At 36.7% G+C, this 20780-nt stretch overlaps 3 protein-coding genes across 3 annotated transcripts in view; 2 read left to right on the top strand and 1 right to left on the bottom strand.

The window, feature by feature from the left end:
• LOC106143373 (espin) overlaps positions 1 to 6904 on the top strand; it is a 112693-nt gene extending 105789 nt beyond the window's left edge. Inside the window, exons 12-15 of the mRNA XM_060948872.1 lie at positions 34 to 596; positions 4741 to 4937; positions 5516 to 5700; positions 6513 to 6904. Of these exons, the coding sequence (XP_060804855.1) occupies positions 34 to 596; positions 4741 to 4937; positions 5516 to 5700; positions 6513 to 6616 (1049 nt within the window). The 3' untranslated portion in view covers positions 6617 to 6904. The remainder of the gene's footprint in view (positions 1 to 33; positions 597 to 4740; positions 4938 to 5515; positions 5701 to 6512) is intronic.
• A 1541-nt stretch (positions 6905 to 8445) lies between these two features.
• LOC132902742 (uncharacterized) lies at positions 8446 to 10464 on the top strand. Its single transcript, XM_060948965.1, has 2 exons — positions 8446 to 8476; positions 8765 to 10464. Exons 1-2 carry the CDS (start codon positions 8446 to 8448, stop codon positions 10462 to 10464), a joined length of 1731 nt encoding a protein of 576 aa, XP_060804948.1.
• Positions 10465 to 10806: 342 nt separating this feature from the next.
• LOC106143369 (aladin) lies at positions 10807 to 15448 on the bottom strand. The gene is made up of 6 exons (XM_013345430.2): positions 15251 to 15448; positions 14564 to 15159; positions 13793 to 14005; positions 13086 to 13237; positions 12115 to 12313; positions 10807 to 11264 (listed from the first exon to the last, which is right to left on the bottom strand). Exons 1-6 carry the CDS (start codon positions 15371 to 15373, stop codon positions 11123 to 11125), a joined length of 1425 nt encoding a protein of 474 aa, XP_013200884.1. The 5' UTR covers positions 15374 to 15448; the 3' UTR covers positions 10807 to 11122.
• Positions 15449 to 20780: the final 5332 nt, after the last annotated feature.

Below are 20780 nucleotides of genomic sequence, written 5' to 3'. Positions count from 1 at the left end.
TTTCTCTCCCCCCTAACGCCCGCCATCTTGCAGCGGGGCGACGCGGCTCGGCGGCCTCCGCAGATGACGACCGACCACGCGGGCCCAACCTCGTCAACAAACAGCCCGCGCTACCCTTCGTGCCGCCCGCGTTCCCGCACAACGCCCCCGACCGCCTCATCAAACCCTCGGAGTACCTAAAGACCATCACGGCGCCCTGCAAGCGAGACGACGGCCCGGCGGAGGCCCGACCTCCGCCGCCGCCCCCCGTCCCGGACAACGTCCCGCCGCCACCCCCGCAACCACCCATGTCGGCCCCCACACAACCCCTCGCAGCCATCAGCTCGGCTGAACTATCCGCCGTCAGACTCAGGACCCCTGCAACCAAAACAATGTCAGCGCCACCGCCCACGCGATCCGTCAGTTTACAATGCTTATCCAGTGCTGTGGACTTTAAAACTGCGAAGACGGATTTGATAGAGGAACTGAAAATGTCTAAGGATATCACTGGGATCAAGAAAATGAAGGTGGAACGAGCGAGGCGGGAGAGCCTTCAGGATAAGGAGACGTTCACGGAGTTCACGAAGCGGTTCACCGCGGAGAACTTCGTCGATCAGGTCAGTGTTTAATGTTCACTTACACGATTACAATTTTAAAATGTATAAGAGAGAAACAGACATTCTTAGTAATTATGCACATTGCATATTCATGGCCAAACAACTTGAAATAGGGGGTTTTATTAACGGGTGCGCGCCCGCGCGGCGCGATGAGCGTGCGCACGGCAGGGTTCGTATCGTACGCGTTTCCTCGAAGCGCAGGCGCATAGCATCCGCTAACCCACTGATCCACTTCTCCCCGATCTCTCTAAGTGCCGTGAAATGCATCATGACAAGCATTTTTGACGATCTGTCGTCGCGCGATGAATTCACGTATCGTTTTTCTGCTTTTTGCGCTATGGCAAAATTGTTGTGCGTTTTTGCAGTACATTTCATGCAAGAGCGCGGATAGTAAGATATTTTACGCAGTTATGCATAAAACTGGTTAAATAGTCGATAAATCACATTTAGATCTTTTTGTTGGAGCATATAGGATATTGCTTGCGTTGTGCATGTAAACAGTTTGTACTTGCATTTTAACAAAGACAAAACTAATTTAAGATTGGAAAACACAACAGTAAAAATGACTTACTGCCTAGAAATCTTGGATAAAATTCAAATACTCTACCTACGTGTTTTAATTCTCGCAATGATTATTCAACCATAAACAAGTCAATTTGTATAAAAAGAATAAAAAATCTAAGATTAGAGCTGGCATAAGTTTTGTTCTCCTAATAGGATTAAGAGATAAAGTATTATGATTAAGCATACAGTAATCGTAATATTTTATCGCAGTTACAGGTTAATCACAACTTACAAATGATAAACTTCTTTTTTCTTTGTCTGTGATGTATGTGCTTATCTCTGAAAGTTGTAGGCGGATTTTGTTCTTGTTCAATTTCATTATCATTGGAAAGAGAATTTTCTGAAGAATGTTTATATCTATAATTTATCATATATAATTTATCATAATCGTGCAAGCCGGGGCGGGTCGCTAGTTCATAATAATAATAAGCTATCCATTCATGATATTATTAAACTAATCTGTTACATAAACAATTGCATCACGGACTTACGGAAGTTAAAACTGTTTGATCTAATTCAAACCATACAATAATGGCTAATTTGTCTATCGTGCCGTGATCGTGATAGTGTACACTGTAATTTGCGCAGACGCAGCCATCAGTTCATCGTCCTCATCACGACTTTCGTTCTATGTTATGATTTATCAAGTCACTATTTAATTTATCTTGACAACTAAAACTAATTATTACTAAAATTTTCTCACTTAAACTTAATTAGTTAATCTCAAAAAATTTTACTTATTTAGAAACATTGGAATGTCATGCAAGTGGGCTCAAAATCGACTATGGCTTTAAAGTTTAATAGCTTTTATTTTTTAACATGTTTCTTCATCCTACTTTATTAATGGAATTGCTTCAGGTATAAACAAAATATTTTTATTAAGTTCCTGTTTCCAGTTTAACTGGAAACCGGACATAGAATACTTAGATAATAAAAGGCCATGTTTTGTGACACCTTAATACCTAACCTATACCTAAATGTGAACTTAGATTAACGAATGTTCCGTAACTCTAAAAATACTTGCAAAATCAACAGTGGATAATTAAAGTTTAAGACTTTTAACTGAACTTTCGTTCTGTTAAAAGGTCTTTAACTGATGTGAATTTAAATATCAAGCTTTTGAATGACTAGGTATAAAACTATAACTTTAGAAAAACTCTGTAAGTCCTTACCTAACAGTGACTCAGTGATTGTTTCTTATAATAATGTCTACTTATTTGAAATTAATCGAAGTGTTTGTTCAGAGCCAACACCAACATCTCAAGAAAGCCAATTAATGGCAAGATTTCGTAACTTCGAAAGTGTACTTAAAACTCGAGAGCGAACCTGCTTACATTTTGTCTCGAAAACGAGAGTTAAACAAATATTATTACGAACGTATTATAAGTTCCGCATAATTATGACAAGAACAAGTGATTTATATTTCAAAGAAGACTTGTGAATGTTCAGACGAACGAATAAAAAGTTGTCGCAAATTGCCTTGTTTGGTCAAGTCTGACCTGAGCCTGACCCAAAAGTATTAATGGAAAGATTGAAGAAATAATCAGTTATAAATTGATAAACCTACTATCAACGTGTAACATGAGATTAAAATATATGGTTTCACATACCCTGTCCCTTGCGAGGAAGATAGATGCAATAATCTTGAAAAGCATGAAATGCAATGTTTAATACTAGATAAATAGCCAATATACTGCGAAACCTTGCCAGTCTACATTTAATAAAGTAATTAAATTCATTATAGTGCAAATTAAATAAACACATAATGTAGAATATCCGTCGCTACCAACGAAAGCGTGAAACGACATGCGCCCGCGCAAATAAATTTGATTCTTTCAAAACTCTAAACAGTCGTAAATACAACTTTCGCTTATCTTTTTTGTAACCGACAATGGACGTCGTTATTTTTCCATTAATTAGGGAGATCGTGACGGCTAGACAAATAAATCAGCGGTATTGATTTATTGTTGTTGTTGCTTTTAAAAATTTCATTGACTATCGGGAGATTTCTGAGTAAATTATATAATCATCAAAAATTGTCTATTCTATGATTTCTGTGATCAATCAATGTGAGTTATGAATGTGGATGAAGCGAAGGAAGTGTGCAGAGATCGTGGCAAGTGGAAAGAGGTAGTCTCTGCCTACCCCTCCGCCCGCGTATAAAATTGCGTTCCCGTGTAGATTCTCATTAAATCGTTAAAGTATATCTATCAAGATCATGAATCTCAAAGTATAACACCTTGATAACATGTCAAAATCTGCCTACGCACTGTAAGTTCAATCAGTTAGTATGACAATAGTTAATCATTCATGATTCATAATTATTAGAAAAGTGTTTGATTTATTCACAGAACGCCAATAGTTCTGTTATGATTGTTTTTAAGATTATGTTTAACTCTTTAGTAGATAAGATTCAATCACTATAATGTAGCAAACATAAAGTATAATTAATTCTTATCAATACGAGGTGGTAAATCAATTTGTAACCGTTATGCAGCTGCAGTTATGACCGCGGTTCCTCGCGTGTGATGTAAACTGTTAAGAAAACAACGGTGTTTTATGTATAAGCGGGATAATTGGTACATTAATTAATTTTAATTTAACAAACAGGAGACGATACGTGTTATATTTTATTAACATCATCATATTAAGGTTCTTATATAGGTAGTCAAGGCGCTCACAAATAAAGATATACCTACTCACAACTAATGTAATTTTCGATTACGGCAAACGTACAGTAGAGAAACAATAACCTATGTTCGTAATTAAAAATAACACAAAACCATAATAGTCAAGTTTCGTTGACTGTACACAATTGTAAATAAATAGTGGGGGACGCGCTTAGCTGCGTAATACCTTGTGACACGCAAGAAAATGTTGAACCTATGTCTATTTCTCTCTTATTCTCAAGTTTACATACTCAGTTATTGTAAAGCCTAGTTTTAATAAGGCAGCAGTTGACCAGGGTTGTTGAATGGTTTGGCAAAGTTCTGATGGTTGACTGCTCCTCTCCCTGAGCCTTGACTTTTGGGAAGTCATAAAAAACCAAAATGTCCGAGAAAGTTAAAATTTCATTTTATAATTTTGCGCTTTTTTTTTTAAGATTTCTCATTATTACTATCATTGGTCGATTGACGAAGATGATTGACGGATTTGTCTGAAATAACCTGGAAGCCAGGTGTTCCAGCAAAAGCTTATAAATCATCATCTCATAATCATAAATCATCAAACATTTTAATTTAATAAACTTTACCTCTGAAGGCCTTTGTGCTGCTGTGAGACACGACAATGAAAGTTTTGAAAACACTTTGACCTTGTCAGTAATAACAGCTGGACGAGGGCAGGGTTATTTATGTAAACTATACACAAACCCTTTCACTAGTCACAATGATGAAAGTAAAACACTGTCATCACTGATGGCTCCCTTATCGGTGATGACGGCTGGACGACGGTAGGGTTACTTAAGTAAACTATAAACAAACCCCTCCACTAGTCACAATGATGAAAGTAAAACACTGTCATCACTGATCTGGCTCCCTTATCGGTGATGACGGCTGGACGACGGTAGGGTTGTCCTCAGGTGCCGGAACGGGACGCGTCCGGTAACGTGATTCCGGCGTGGAAGCGGCAGATGCTGGCGCGACGGGCCGCGGAGAAAGCGAGGAGGGACTTGGAGAGGGAGTTGGCGGGAGAAGCGGAGAGAAGGAGGGCGGCGGCGGTGCCTGCGTGGAAGAGGCAGCTGCTGCAGAGGAGGGAAGAGGCGGAGAATAGACTCAGGTGAGTTTTTTTTTTGGTTGAGTCGTAAATAGATTATAAATTATACTGTACGGCTACTTATCATATATGTACCTATATATATTATTCATTCATATGATCACGTCTATATCCCTTGCGGGGTAGACAGAGCTAAGTCACGGAAAAGACCGATGGGTCACTTAAAACCAAAAATATTATGAGTAAGTAAGAATGATTGAGGATATGAAGATAACCAATAATAAGAATTTAAGTGATTGTTACGGAGAAAGAATCTTATATGACTAGGTATCTTAAGCAAAAAATTTAATTGTTTAGCACAATTTACCAACACACCTTTCTCAACTATTAATAATTACACGTGTTGATGACTAAATTCCGAAACTCAATAGGTTTCCAAGTAGAGAATGCTAAAATGCAATATTATTACTTTTATTTGTCAAGGTGTTACTTTAACTTTTCTAGAAAAGGACCAAATTTTCATTACCAAATTTCATGATTGCATTCTTTCAATGCAAAGAAATAGCTTTTTTTAAAATTTTAATTCAAAAACATTCACGTATGATTTTCATAGACCTAACAAACTCTCGTTTTCTTTTCAGACAATCCTTATACACCCCAAAAGTAGAAGAGACGAACGGATCAAACGGATCAACGAACGGCGATTGGCGGGCATATCCCGGCTCGCAGCGCGCCGTGTCTATAGACAACATAACTCTATGCTACGACACTCCCTCGCAACCGACGCGCGCGCCGTCGGAGGCGAAACTCACTGACCATTGTAACGGTTAGTTACCAAATGTGGTTACGAAGGTTGGTTACGTTGATTTTTTTTTCAGCTAGCCGCTTTGTACAGGCGCTGGATACGCGGTGATTGGCCAAACGACGCTGCATATCATTCGGTATCTGTATTATTTATGTAGATTTTTATTAGCATATCCTGTCCTACTACTAGGTAATGACCTCCCCTTTTGTTCGCCATGTAAATTTAATATTAACCTTTTGATACTTTATGGCGCAGCAGAATTTGCTTTATCTATATTTGTATATAAATTATAGATACATACTACTATAAATCACTAAAACCAAATAACATTGTATAACCAATATATTCTGGTGTGCCATGATATCTAATTAGCATAGCTATATAGATATTTGATCCCTACCTAAAAAGCATAGTATTAGAATTAGGAAGTGTAATTTTCACCCATGTTATTAAATAAGCTTATAAAATAATATTTCTAAATTTCCTTCTCTTTTAACTTCTATACATACTTTTATAATACTTTTCATTTACTAAACTGCCTAAAAATATTTTTTCTATTTCTTTAAAACCATCTGAATCTTAAGCAGCTCTATTCTTCCAGCAATGTGCTCGCAGTCATGCTAAAAATATAGAATCATTTCTTCAACTTACATTTTTAATCTATAATTTAATATTTAAATTTGTTCTTTGTCTTCTTTTTCTTATTTCTACAAGTCACAGAAATTTTAAATTAAGAACCATTGGTTGAAATAAAACTGAAACATAGAATATAATTCATGAGCTGAATAAAAAAAGTTAAGACTGAGTTCATTAAACCTTTTTTATTCCTCCAGGTCACTCGAACGGCAAACACGAAGAAGATGAAGACAGCACAAAGATAATACCATGGCGCGCCCAGCTTCGTAAGACGAATAGTAAACTGAATCTTCTAGAATAGTTATAAAATATCTAGGCTAAATAAAGATCATAGCACTCGAGTGACACAGGCCATAGGCTGTAAATTGTATTCTATTGAAAAAAGAAGGATTTGGAAATTGGCATTATTATTGAAGCAATGCAGAATATTTTTAAAGTTAAGTACTTGCAATTTTTAGGCTGTATGTAATTGTATTTTTTTTTTGTTTATTGAACTGATTTGAGCAATGCAGACTATGTTTTTTGAAGAAAATATGAATGATTTCGCTAATTTTTATTTTAAGATTTAATAAAAAAGGTAAATATTACGAATGCGATTTTAATGACTTTGTTTTATGTGAAAGAAACTAGGGATTTTTGGTACATTTTTACATGTATCCAAATTAAATATCTAATCATACTTTTAAAACAGTTCGAAGTCATTTCGAGATTTTTATACATAGGTTGTTAATACAAAGATTTTGCAATTTTTATATTGATTTTTTTACTTTACCCACATATTTAAGTTGGTCATGTATAAATGTTAATTTACTTTTAGGCTGTATTTATATAAATATATATATTATTTGACCTCTAAAAACTTGATACGGCTTTAATCTTTTTTTTATAGCCAAAATTTAATACTTAAATATTTAAGGTTTTCTTAATAAATCGTGATGCCGTCGTTGCAATACTAGGTTATAAGCTTGTCAGTAGGTAGGCTTCTGCAGTCTATGTACTTATATTATTATGTGTGAGTTATGTACGACAATTGGAATATATAATGTTGTTAATAAAATGCTGTTGCTTTATTGTTTTCGTTTTTCTTGTTATCATCAGATATAGCTAAGTCTTTCTTCCTTGATAGACCCTAACCAACTATAACCATCTCTACCGCCCTTGATCATGGATTAAGTGAGTCAGGTTTATACACAAACCGACTCCCGTCTGACCTCCGCAACCTTTGCAGGGAACCCTTGACACGTATTCGGATTATACATACATACATACATAAAATCACGCCTCTTTCCCGGAGGGGTACGCAGAGACTACCTCTTTCCACTTGCCACGATCTCTGCATATTTCCTTCGCTTCATCCACATTCATAACTCTCTTCATGCAAGCTCGGCGGTTTCGGGTACTTTTGACCTGACCCTTTACCAGAACGTCCTTAATTTGATCAAGATACGTTCGTCTAGGTCTTCCCACTCCGACCTTTCCCTCCACACTCTCCTTGTATATCTGCTTAGTCAACCTGTTTTCATTCATCCTCTCCACATGACCGAACCATGCACATTAAGTTGCCAGAATATTCAGCTTTCCTCACGATGTTTTCCATCACCGTGAGAGTGTCAGTGGACGAACAGTTCAAGACACCTGAATAAAAATAAATTATAATTGGTCACCCTACCAATGATGACGGATCGAATATACCTTAACCCCGTTTCAATAAAGAAACTAATCTAAAATGGCGGCCAAAATCATGACGTCTCACTTGCACAATATTGCAGTGTTTACACGGCGGTACTGCATACAAAAAGATGCTTTTGTTTTCTGCTTTTTTTTTTTTTAAATCTAACTTCACTAGTGTTTTCTTCATCACCTAATATTGCTTTTATGTAAATATATTCAACGTACAGAAATTACCGAAGGACCGTCGATGCTCTTAAATTAAAACAGCATACAGATCTCTCATATTAAATTGTAGCAAGGAAGTCATAAAAACCAGTATCCACCTACTTTCTTAGAACCGTAAACTTGGAATTCTAAAATGCAGGATTGGCAATAAAAATGGCGATAACAACATTCGCTGCATGCCAGAATGCAATAAACACCATCGTAAAATGGGCAAAGTTAAGTGTCCGACTCCAAATGGCATATTTTACGCTGACCGGCCTGAAAGGTAATGCAAAATTGTGACCTCAATTTATGTTATTGAAACTGTAGACGTATACACTGGTTTTACGGCCTCTGATGAGACTTATGTCTACCCTAATTGTCCCATTATGATGTGATGTGATGAAAATTAACGAACTCCACCCCCAATAATATATTCTAGAAAAAAAAAATTCTAAATATAAATATTATTTCTTTATCTCTGTGCCAAATTTGATCAAACAGTCCGATAGTTTCATTACAAACAAAATTACGTTGTTTTAAAATAATATTCGTATGGATTTCCATTTTTCAGTTTTACTACTCATACTTGGGACTACCAAATCCATAGAGCCGCAAATGGATGGATACGCCGTAATAGCTAACATTCTGCAAACACTTTTCAAAGCGTACACTCACAAGTTGCGTGAATCGCGTAATTTTGTTGACCACAAGGAGCTGAATCTTGAAAGTAGTATAGAGAAAGCTATTAAACAAAAGATAGATGAGCTCAGACCGTTTCTGGAAGACAATGAGAGAAACAGTCAAAATTTTGATAATGGACTTATCGACGACAGGGATGATAATGTTACACTCGAAGGAGATGAAGAGACAACTATCATAGAATTCATACCGCATAAAGAAATGGCCAAACAAGAGCTAAGAATCAATGAACCACAACCACAATTTAAAGACAACGTTAAGAAATATAAGAAATTGAGAGACCAAATAAAGGAGGCATTGTTAAAAGAATCGGTTTCTATAAAAACTCAGAAACTAGTTACAAATACATTAGACAGCATGCTGGCACAAATGGTGCGAAGTAATTGTCCTGATGAGGATGGAATAGACAACAATGTATACAGAGAAAAATTACGTAATGGTAGATTGGCGCAGACTAAAGATCTTACCAAGAATTGGACAGCACAATGGAATGCTATAAAAGAAAAATATGACGAGGTGTGGAGTAATAGCTTCTCAGAGAGAACGAATCCGGCAAAAAAACTGTACTTGTTTTTTGAGCAGATCCAAGAATTTCTAATACAAATTGTGAACGACACCGACAACATATCCAACAATTACAAAGTTGTATGTAAACTAGTAAAAAAAGATGAAGCAAACGAAAAAGATAATTTTAACGATATGAGAGCATCTAATGTTAGAGCTGGCAATTTTAACAAAAAGGTCAAATGCCTCCACTTCAAAGTGTGTTCTAGTGAACTAGAGAACTTCATGAGCTATTTCTACAAAAATTTGCATGAGACAGTAGCGAATACTTTTCGGAATTACATGGCGATGTATCAGTCGGATGTAAATTCTGATGGTAGCGGCGAAAAGGAAATGGTTATCGCGGTTGTAAACAAATTAGGTGCTGCTGCTAAACATAAAGTAAAAAAAATATTCAAAAGCGAAACATCCACGTTTGAATTAGACCACGACAGGAGTGCCGAGGAAAATATGAAATTGATAAAAGCATACGTGCATAATATCATACAACAGTGTATAAACGGTATTAAAAGCAATGTGAACAGTAGTGTAATGGATGAATCTCTAAGAACTAAACTAGTTTTGACATTAAAACAAGATTTGGCGGCTAACATCAACGTAGATTTAGAAAATCTCGAAGCAGATATGAAAGCGGCGGTTTGTAAAGATTTTTCTACTTGTAATGGTAACTTGAGACGTGACTTAGACGGTGACAATCCAGCGAGTAGGCGTCACGGGGACTCGGATAATAATAGCAAAAATAAAGTTTACGTTAAGTTACAATTTACTTTAGATAAGAAGTTGAAGAAAAATATAGCTAATGGCAAATTCAATTTGGATACGTTTTGGAGGAAAGATCATACAGAAACTGTGAAAAATGTAGATGTGACAAGGACAAACGCACATAAACAGGAACGCATAAGCACGCATAAGGAGATTTTGCGGGCGACAAATAGTTATGCGACGGTATCGACGCGTATGAGAAGAAATCTTGATTATACGACAGTTAGCACCGAAATTATGCAATAAAACTATTTTTTACTTACCTATAAATATCCCATTGGTAGACAAAATCTTCACTCTTACTTTCCACCCCCACAAATACAATAGAACTAACAATAAATTGTACTGTAAAACCAGTATTATATGTCCTAGTTCTAGTTAAGGTAAGTACAGTATAAAATTTTCGAAGCTATGGCGACATCAGTAATGTCACACAACAAACATCAAACATAGCAAAGAACTCGCTCAGCCAATAGCAGCGAAGAATCTAAACCGCGCAACAAAGATTTCACGGATTGGAGCATAATAATATAATGATGAACGGAATGTAATTACAACGTAAAATTTATAACTTATTTATTTCCCTTGTTTAAAATTACAATGCGCTTTAGCAGTCTTAAAAATATATTTACAAACATTATTATTCTTAAGAAAGACAATAGAAGTCTCTTTTATACATCAATGTTTTGTTATTGAGTTAGTTTCTTTAAGTAAGTAAAAAAAAATTAAGAAAATTCTTTAAAATTATTCAAACACGCAATCTAGACAGCCTTTGACTCGCTAAAGTCAATTAATAATTTCTGTAAAAACCAGTTACCTCGTTAATTTTTCTAAAGACCCCGGGCACTAAGGATCCAACCGGGAATCCTCTCAAACAATGATTATCTAGCAACCAATATCATGGTCAATAGCCATCAGTATAAACAATGGGGAAATGTTGAACCCTCCCGCTCGACCATGCAATGGTCAAACATGCACCTTCGGCGAAATTCTTCTGGAACTCCATTGTCAATGGCACTTCGTTGTCTATGCCGCAGACGAAACAACTGGAAAAGAAAAATAAATCTTTTAAGGCGTCTACACACTTTGGAGCGGTTTATACATACATACATATAATCATGACTTTATTCCTTGAGGGATAGATAGAGCCAATAATCTTGAAAAGACTGAAAGCCCACGTTCGGCCCAGGTTGCCAACCCAACGCCTAAAAAAGATTCCAAGTTTACAAGTCTATGCCTTAGTCGCCTTTTACGCCTTTTACATCCATGGGAAATATATGGAGTTGTTCTATTCTGAAGTGCCTTGCAAGCAAGTCGTGCATCGTCGTGCGGGCCCGTGCAAGGGTCTTGGATGTTTATCTATCTAAGTTATTATAAAATATAAAGTATCGTTGAGTTAGTATCTCGTAACACAAGTTTCGAACTTACTTCGAGGCTAACTCAATCTGTGTAATTTGTCCCGTATATATTTATTTATATATCAGCTTGGATATTGGAGCTTGCATGAAGAGAGTTATGAATGTGTATGAAGCGAAGGAAGCGCGCAGAGATCGCGGCAAGTGGAAAGAGGTAGTCTCTGCCTACTCCTCCGGGAAAGAGGCGTGATTTGATGTATAAATATATACGGGACAAATTACACAGATTGAGTCAGCCTCGAAGTAAGTTCGAGACTTGTGTTACGAGATACGAACTCAACGATACTATATTTTATAATAAATACTTATATAGATAAACATCCAAGATCCAGGCCAATCAGAAAAAGTTCTTTTCTCATCATACCCTGACCGGGATTCGAACCCGGGACCTCCGGTGTCACAGACAAGCGCACTACCGCTGTGCCACAGAGGCCGTTTAAGTATGTATGTATGTATGTTATATATCAGCTTCAAAACATACCACGGGGTGACTTTGAGCTGCATCATGAGCTGCGTGGTGCAGAATATGGCGATCAGATGTGACTCCTCGAACAACAGGGCGAGATATTTCCCGGTAGGGTCCCAACACATGTCTAGTATCGGACCGCCGACGATGTCGCTAGATGGCAGCTCCACTTTGGACGTGTCTAACACTGGCACGGCTTTGCTTGTTTGCGTGCCTGGAATTTGTAATGAATTAAAAAAAAAAATCGATCTGGCATTTCTTAAAACAAATATAGGTAGGTATTGAACATTTAACATCTATACTAATATTATAAAGCTGTCTCAGGAACTACAGGTTCGAATAAAAAAAAATTTATTATAGTATTGAAAAGACCATTTATCGAGGAAGGCTTTAGGCTATATAACATCATGCTGCAACTAATAATGGAGAATGTGACAAAAATCCGGGAAAATTATTCATCCTTGAGTGTTTCAATGATGACCAAAATAACTATTTCTTCCAGCAGGCCCACAACAGGAAAGTGTAAAGAAAGGCATTGGCTTGTGTAGTTACACAATAATTAAGATATAAACTTACATAAACTTACTGATATTAATAAACCCAACACATACTATCATAAAATAACATACATACATACATATGGTCACGTTCATATCCCATGCGGGGTAGACAGAGCCAACAGTCTTGAAGACTAAATGGCCACATTCAGCTATTTGGCTTAATAATAGAATTGAGATTCAAATAGTGACAGGTTGCTAGCCCATCGCCCAAAAGAAGAATCCCAAGTTTATAAGCCTATCCCTTAGTCGCCTTTTACGACATCCATGGGAAAGAGATGGAGTGGTCCTATTCTTTTTTGTATTGGTGCCGGGAACCACACGGCACTAATACACATAAAATATCAAATAAATAAAAACATACATGAATACCTAACAATATAATAATCATATAAATGTATTATTGTATATGTAATTACATACACATACCATTCAAAAGTCCAGTATTTGTCAATGCGTACACCATAGGCTCTCCCTTTGCGGCGAACAGCATCAAGCCGCCGGGGCCCCAGCACGCGGCCGCCACGCGACACCCGCGGGAGCACCACCGCTCCGGCGTCCATTTTTTGGTGTCCCACACTCTGTGAAAAAGATGAATCAATAAATAAAATCTTTTGCGAATGAACACATTTGATCTGTCATTATTTTTGTGATTTGACGCCAACCGTCCCACACTCTGTGAAAAAAATGAATCAATAAATAATCTTTTGCGAATGAACGTTTGAACTTTCATTATTATTGTGGCTTAGGCTGTTACAAGAACAACTGGAAATTGTAACCGTACATATACATACATATGGTCACGTCTATATCCCTTGTGGGCTAGACAGAGCCAACAGTCTTGAAAAGACTGAATGGCCACGTTCAGCTATTTGGCTTAATGATAGAATTGAGATTCAAATAGTGATAAGTTGTTAGACCATCGCCTAAAAAAGAATCCTAAGTTTGTAAGCCTATCCCTTAGTCGCCTTTTACGACATCCATGGGAAAGAGATGGAGTGGTCCTATTCTTTTTTGTATTGGTGCCGGGAACCACACGGCTAAAACTAAAACTAAAATAGATTTAAGTCATGTGATGTCAATAAGTGATACCTTGTTTCCAATTTTTAAAAATAAATCTATTCTATTCCATTCACCTGAAAATGATAGAAGATGTAGCAGCAAAAACTTTGCTTGCGTCAGGGGACCACCTCGCAAACACTATTCCACCACCGGCCACTCTTCTAAGGGGCACAGCGGTCTCCATGGCGACATCCCAGACAAGCATAGATGTGTCTGCGCCGCTGCAGCTGATCAGAAGGTCCCCGTTTGGAGACCAGCTCACGTCTGTGACTGGACTGTGGCCGGATCTGTTTGGAGTGAATGTTATTGTAGTTTAAATTGTTACCTATACATATAGGTTACAATATAAACAAAAGTAAAGCAAAGGTGACTGAATGATTTTTTATTTTAATTCTCTGAGCTGCCAAACCCGTTATACAATTTACATCCGCGTCTATAGCGAGAAATTAATTTTTCCAGCTAGAAAGGAGTATTGCCAAACTTATAGTAATGCATTTAATACCCAAAATAAAAAAGCAGTTGAGGTCAGTGCACTGATCAGTATTTAGGCAGCTGAGATGTTAAGGCACAGCCCAAATTACTAGACTGATAGGGCTGAAATTTGGCATGGTGTTAGTTGACCACAGGTAAAATGGGAATTACTTCCCATATTTTTATCAGCATAAAATGTTCTTATTCTCGACAGTAATTTTTAGGGTTTATGAAAAACTACAACTATTAATATATCAATTGTCAGCATTTATGGATTTAATGGTTCATGGTTTTTGGTGGCTGAGTTGTAGCACTGGATTTTATTGTTCATCACCCATGTATAAAGATTTATCAAGGTATAAAAAATATTCTACCTTTTCAACAAAACAGCATTACTTGATGATGGTTTAGTAAACATAGAGTTGGGATCGACTGTCCACACAATGACACCCTGGTCACACGCCACAGCTAACTCCGAAGCAGAGAACGGTCTCCAACTCATTGTAGAAATATGACCTTGAGCTTTGCACTTTAAAGTTGAGACAAATGAAACTTCCGAACAATACACTCTCACATTATCATCTGATGTTGCAATGGCTATTTTTGTAGTATGCGGGTGCCATGCTAAACATCTTATAGGGGCACTTCCCCAGTTTCGAGTCCTTGAATAATTTGCAACTATTTTTGGTCCAATATCTTTCAAATGTGGTTGCAAAAAGTAACGGAATGCAGTAAATATATTCGCCACTTTCAAAGCGTACGATGCCGTCACAGACAGTAAAGGATGATCTCTATTGAAGCTAGGATCTGCAGCTACGCTTAAAGCTTCTAAAAATCCTTGCTTGTATAAAACACTCGTGATTTTTTTCAGTAAATTGTCCTCAACATCGATGTACATGCTGATGTTTTCGTCAGACGTTCTGTGGTGGTGCACATCTCTTGCCACATTAATTACAGGATGGGATTTAGTCTGAAATTAAATAATTTCAAATTGTATTTGAAAAGATCTCAAATATAATAAAATTTTTAAGAAAAATAGGTTGAACCTAAGATAACCTTACCGAGTTTGTAAATGTAGTAATATTCCCATAACGAATGTTCCCACAGCAATAGACCTCATTTATTTTGCAGAATGCTGTTTCTTGTGGACCTGGCAATTCGGGAAAGCCATGGAAAGAAGACATTTCTATTAATTTTACCAAGAAAATAACAATATTATCCAGCCGGCAACTCAACAGTCAACAGATTTCAAAACTTATACAAACGTCAAAAATAGGTTTGTCAATGTCAGACTTTTAATTTGACATTCTTCTTTCTAAAATCTTGTCTCAATGACCATGGAAATATTCTCAGGATACTTGAGTGTGATAACTTAGTTAAATATTACAAGTTTCGAGGAGTACAAGATGTAGGTAAGCATACTGGCAATTCACATTCATCAATCTTTTCATGAAAGGTTTGCAGTACATAGGAATCTACTTTTGAAGTGACTTTTCCCCAGAATGTCCCCGATTTAATGTTTTGTTTTGTCCATTCATACGCGACTTGTAAGTATCTTTTTTTTAAATGGTAATGCTTTCATTCATCTGACTGTAGATCTGAATTACAGGTAGGTACGTATAACTACAATAATATACTTACTAAATTACGAACGTGTTATTTTGGCTCTGAGATTTATGTAAAACTTAACACAACAGGACCACTTCATCTTTTCTCCATGGATGCCGTAAAATATGACTAAGGGAACAGGTTCATTTATCTAGTTCAGCTTTTAAGTATGATTTATTACGAAGATTCCCCTAAAATATTTGCGGAGATCAGACTAATCCTAACTTAACTAATCCAAGATCATTTCCAAGAGGCGCACCCTGTGCTAGTCTTTAAAGAGTTGAGAACGTAATACGACTAACGCCACGACGCCATGATGAAGGAGGAAATACAATTTAAAGAAGACAACAGCTGTTTTTCTGAAGAAGCTTGAGGTGCCCTTATATTCGCACGATCATGACGTGTTATCGTATTTGCCGTCGTACTCACCCTAACACAAATTTTATTTACTAGATTTATTTAGTAGGTTTATAGTTTATCTAAGAGATTGAAGATCTAGGGCGGGTTTTGGAATAATAAAGAACGTATTTTCGTAGAAATTTATTGCTGGGCGCGGAGATTTATGTAAAACGGCATATCCACCAGGTGACAGGCGGGTAATTGATTTTCTCTTGTGCGTAAGTTTTTGTACAGTCTGGTAGATCGTCAACTTAAACTCGTACATATAATCACGTCTTTATCCCTTACGGGGTAGACGGAGCCAAAAGGCTCGAACAGAGTGAACAAAGACTCTGTTAAGTGTAATTGAGTATCTGCATGGCCAAATTAGGATTTGTGATAACAAAACTAATTATACAAAAATCATAAGTCGATATTAACAAATAAGTATACACATACTTAAAATCACGCCTCTTTCCCGGAGGGGTAGGCAAAGACTATCCACTTGCTACGATTTCTGCATACTTCTTTCGCTTCATCCACATTCATAACTCTCTTCATGCAAATAAGTATCTAGTCATTTTGTCAGTTGTGTAATACCTATAGCGATCGAAAATTGAAAAACTATCAATTCATGTAGCGATCACCGCGGTGAATCAGGATTTTAATTGAATTCCCAGCAGCTGATAAGTCTTATTGTTCGTTAAATGTTGATTTAAATGGCTGTGATTGACTGGATATGTGAGTTTTTAAATAAATACTGGCCGTTTGCGTTCGACCGAGTCTTCTTTTACGTGAGACTCAAAGTTCTACTCCTTAGCGGGTTCTACGTCAATTTACATCCATACATACATAAAATCACGCCTCTTTCCCGGAGGGGTAGGCAGAGACTACATCTTTCGCTTCATCCACATTCATAACTCGGTTGTGTAATCTGTCGGTTTCGGGTAATCTTGACCAGACCCTTTACCAGGACGTCCTTAATTTGATCAAGGTACGTTCGTCTAGGTCTTCCCACTCCGACCTTTCCATCCACACTCTCCTTGTTTATCTGCTTAGATCTGCGTCAATTTAAAACCTTTAAAATGTTTGTGCTGGTATAATAACAAAGAAAACACAGACGTGACACTGTCTATGTTTTCATGCTTTGCTTTTCCTTTTTATCTTTAAAATTCATCTATCATATATTGCTCGTACGATGTGGAAACCTACACATTTATGCAACTGGACTAAATCGCATTAGAGTTAGGTTCCCCTGCAAAAGTAACGGATGTCAGACGGCAGTTGCTTCTGAAGATATCTGACTTACTCAATTCAGGATCATAGTCACACTAGTATTCCTACGTAACTTGGACTAACGACTCTAGGATAAATTGACTGAACGATCAAAGCGGGTGAGGTCTCCCCATCAATTTGGGGCGAAAACACATTTTTTATATGTATGTAGGTGTGTCTGTTACGTGATAACTTTCGAACACCGTTGGTCTGATTTTGATAAAATTTTAAACGTACATAGGATCTGCTAATAAAATTTTCATGTTCGTGTGACATCATAATCGGTTAAATAATTTTTGAGCTCTCCAGGATACTGTTAAAATGTCGTGTCGGCGAACAACTGCTCATATTTTGATTCTGATTTCAGATACCGCCATAATATTCCTAGGCATTTCCTATTTCACAAAATCTACAACTGCTTATTTTTTGAGGAAGACAAACGTTCACATTATGAATCTTAGCCCAGGCAATCGTCAACATACGTTATATCATTCCATAGCTAAGGTAAACTATGACTACCTATTGAAAGTAACGGATAAGAACATCGTTTCCAAATTTGATAATTTATTATCCGTTTCGATCCGAAAAGGGCATACCTTTTCGGATCGGACAGAGAAAGAGAAACCCTTTCCATAACGCTAACCTACAATCGGTTTTTTTTTTATTAATTTTATTTGTTGTCACTCAAAGTTTGTTTATCACTTGTGTTAAGCAGCTTCCTGGTTTGTGTGCTATTTGATGCATCTTCAAGCCAGGTTGCTAGTGTTTTATGCAATGTGAAGACGCAAATGATTTAGTATATATTCATATTTATATATATTTATATTAAATTGAATTTTCAGACACATCTATATTTAAATAATTGAGGTAGCCTTCTGGTTTGATTGCCATTTGATACATAACCTACAATCGGTTAGTAGTCGTCGGTAGTCAGAGGTGTACCAATGATCCGATAAGACCTATAAGGTTGTAAGGTTGCCGAGGTCAGACAGGAGTTGCTCTGCCGTGGTATAACTAAAATCGGCCGGTATCTGACATCAGGATTTACACCTTTTTTACCAGTAAAATACCTAAGAAAAAAAAAATAACTCTTTCGATCTGTATATACGACTTTTTGGTACCTTTAAGTCATAAATAGGAGTTCTCATTGATGAATGGCATCAGTTTAAATTTTTACCGCAGTTTTTGACGTTTTACTTAAAACAAGGATTTGGCAGATAACGGCATTTTAGTTATACCAGGGCAGTGCTATGTAAATAACCAAAGGTCAAAGGGCATACCCCGGGCTACTCTCCAAAGATTGATTATACCTATATGTAGGTATGTATTTGTTTACAGGCACCTTTATTCAGAAGTCAATTGAAAGATGGCCGCCGAAACGTGTTTGCCGGCATAGAGATGGGGCCGGGCGTGTTTAAGACAGAAATATTAGAATTCCCAGAGAATTTTTTGGAGAAACGGCTCAAATATTTGCTCGCATTGAAGGAGAAGAAGAAAAAGGATTAATAAATTATATATTAATGAAAAAGGTATTTTTGTTTAACGTCTGTGCCGCGGTTGCCTGGGACACCAGAGGCCCCGGGTTCGAATCCCGGCCAGGGCATGAGAAATGAACTTTTTCGGATTGGCCGATGTCTTGGGTGTTTACCTATATAGTTAAGTATTTATTATAAAACATAGTATTAGTATCTCGTAATACAACTTTCGAACCTACTTCGAGGCTAACTCAATCTTTGTTATTTCCCCGTATACATATAAATATTATTTATGTTTAAAATGTTTAATCATTTTAAATTGTCTATCTTCCCTACTTATATGATAAATGCGAAAGAAACTCTGTCTTTCTCTTACTTTTTCACGCCTAAACCACTGAACCGATTTTGTTGAAGTTCGGTACTGAGATAGAGTTAAGTCTAAGGAACAATATATAGACTTATTTTATTGCGAAAAACGATACCACGCGGACAAAGTCGCCGGCAGAAACTAGTAAATCGTATAAATATAATCTTGTTTTTAAAACACAATCACGTGTATCATGATAATCTTGATCGTCATCGAAACAATGAAAGAATGAATGAATAATTTGTTTGTTTTAAATATGGCAAAAATGTAAAGCCATTTTATGTTCAAATTCAAATTAAAATTTCAAAATTCACATTCAAATTTTTATTGACATAATATGAGTTCCGGAGATGCCTACATGCTACGATCTCTGCATACCTACGTCGTTAGCTTCATCAGAACGTCGCCGATTTGGTCAAGTCCTTCCCAATCCACTAATCCATATAAAGAGAATTTATTTATAAGGCAGACGCCTAAAATAAGTATTTACACCGGAATATAGGTTATTATTTACTACATATATGTGGTCACGTCTATATCCCTTGCGGGGTAGACAGAGCCAACAGTCTAGAAAAGACTGATAGGCCATGTTCAGCTATTTGGCTTAATGATAGAATTGAGATTCAAATAGCGACAGGTTGCTAGCCTGTCGCCTAAAAAAGAATCCCAAGTTTGTAAGCCTATCCCTTGGTCGCCTTTTACGACATTCATGGGAAAGAGATGGAGTAGTCCTATTCTTTTTTGTATTGGTGCTGGGAACCACACGGCATGATTTAATACTTTTAATTTTGAATCAATTATTTGAGCATCCATAATATGACTCGAGTGCAGTCGTCGGATGAGACTAGTATAGCTAAATAAAAAAAAATATGACCCCTGCTTAGCTTACAACATGTGCAGCTACATCGGAAAGAGTAATTATATGTATATTAAGATCCCACGTATAGAGTCAAAGATCATACAGAGTCGTCACAGAATGGACAATGGTTTTCGTTTGATAAAATGTATCTATTCTAATTCTAAAAGTAATATATTGTTTGTTTTTTTTTCACGCGTTATCTACTGAACCAATATTCTTGAAATTTTGCGGATTTATTAAAAATCTTGAGAAGGACACAGGGTATTATCATTCCGGTAAAAACTATAGTTCCCGTGGAATTTGCAAAAATTCGCGTGGGCGAAGCTACGGGTAAAATGCAGTATTTTATATAAACTTTATTGCACTGAGAAATGCCTAGTATAAAAATTTTGTTAAATATTTACTTAAAATTTTTGTTTAATATTTATTTTTAATATTGTTATTTATAGTTTGACTATTCTAAAAATAATTTCACAATCTATGCCCCACAAGTACCGTGCATATTGGCGCAAAAGACATTTTTGCATTATTTTTTTTAATGTGATATCCGCACGTTTGCCACACATGCATACCACCAGCGTTTTCCAATTTTTCCCAAGCATTGTGGTATAAAACGGATCCCTGGGAGA

This window comes from Amyelois transitella, chromosome 17 (assembly GCF_032362555.1).
Source record: "Amyelois transitella isolate CPQ chromosome 17, ilAmyTran1.1, whole genome shotgun sequence".
NCBI classification, from domain to species: Eukaryota; Metazoa; Arthropoda; class Insecta; order Lepidoptera; family Pyralidae; genus Amyelois; species Amyelois transitella.
This window is presented reverse-complemented; position numbering and strand designations above follow the sequence as displayed.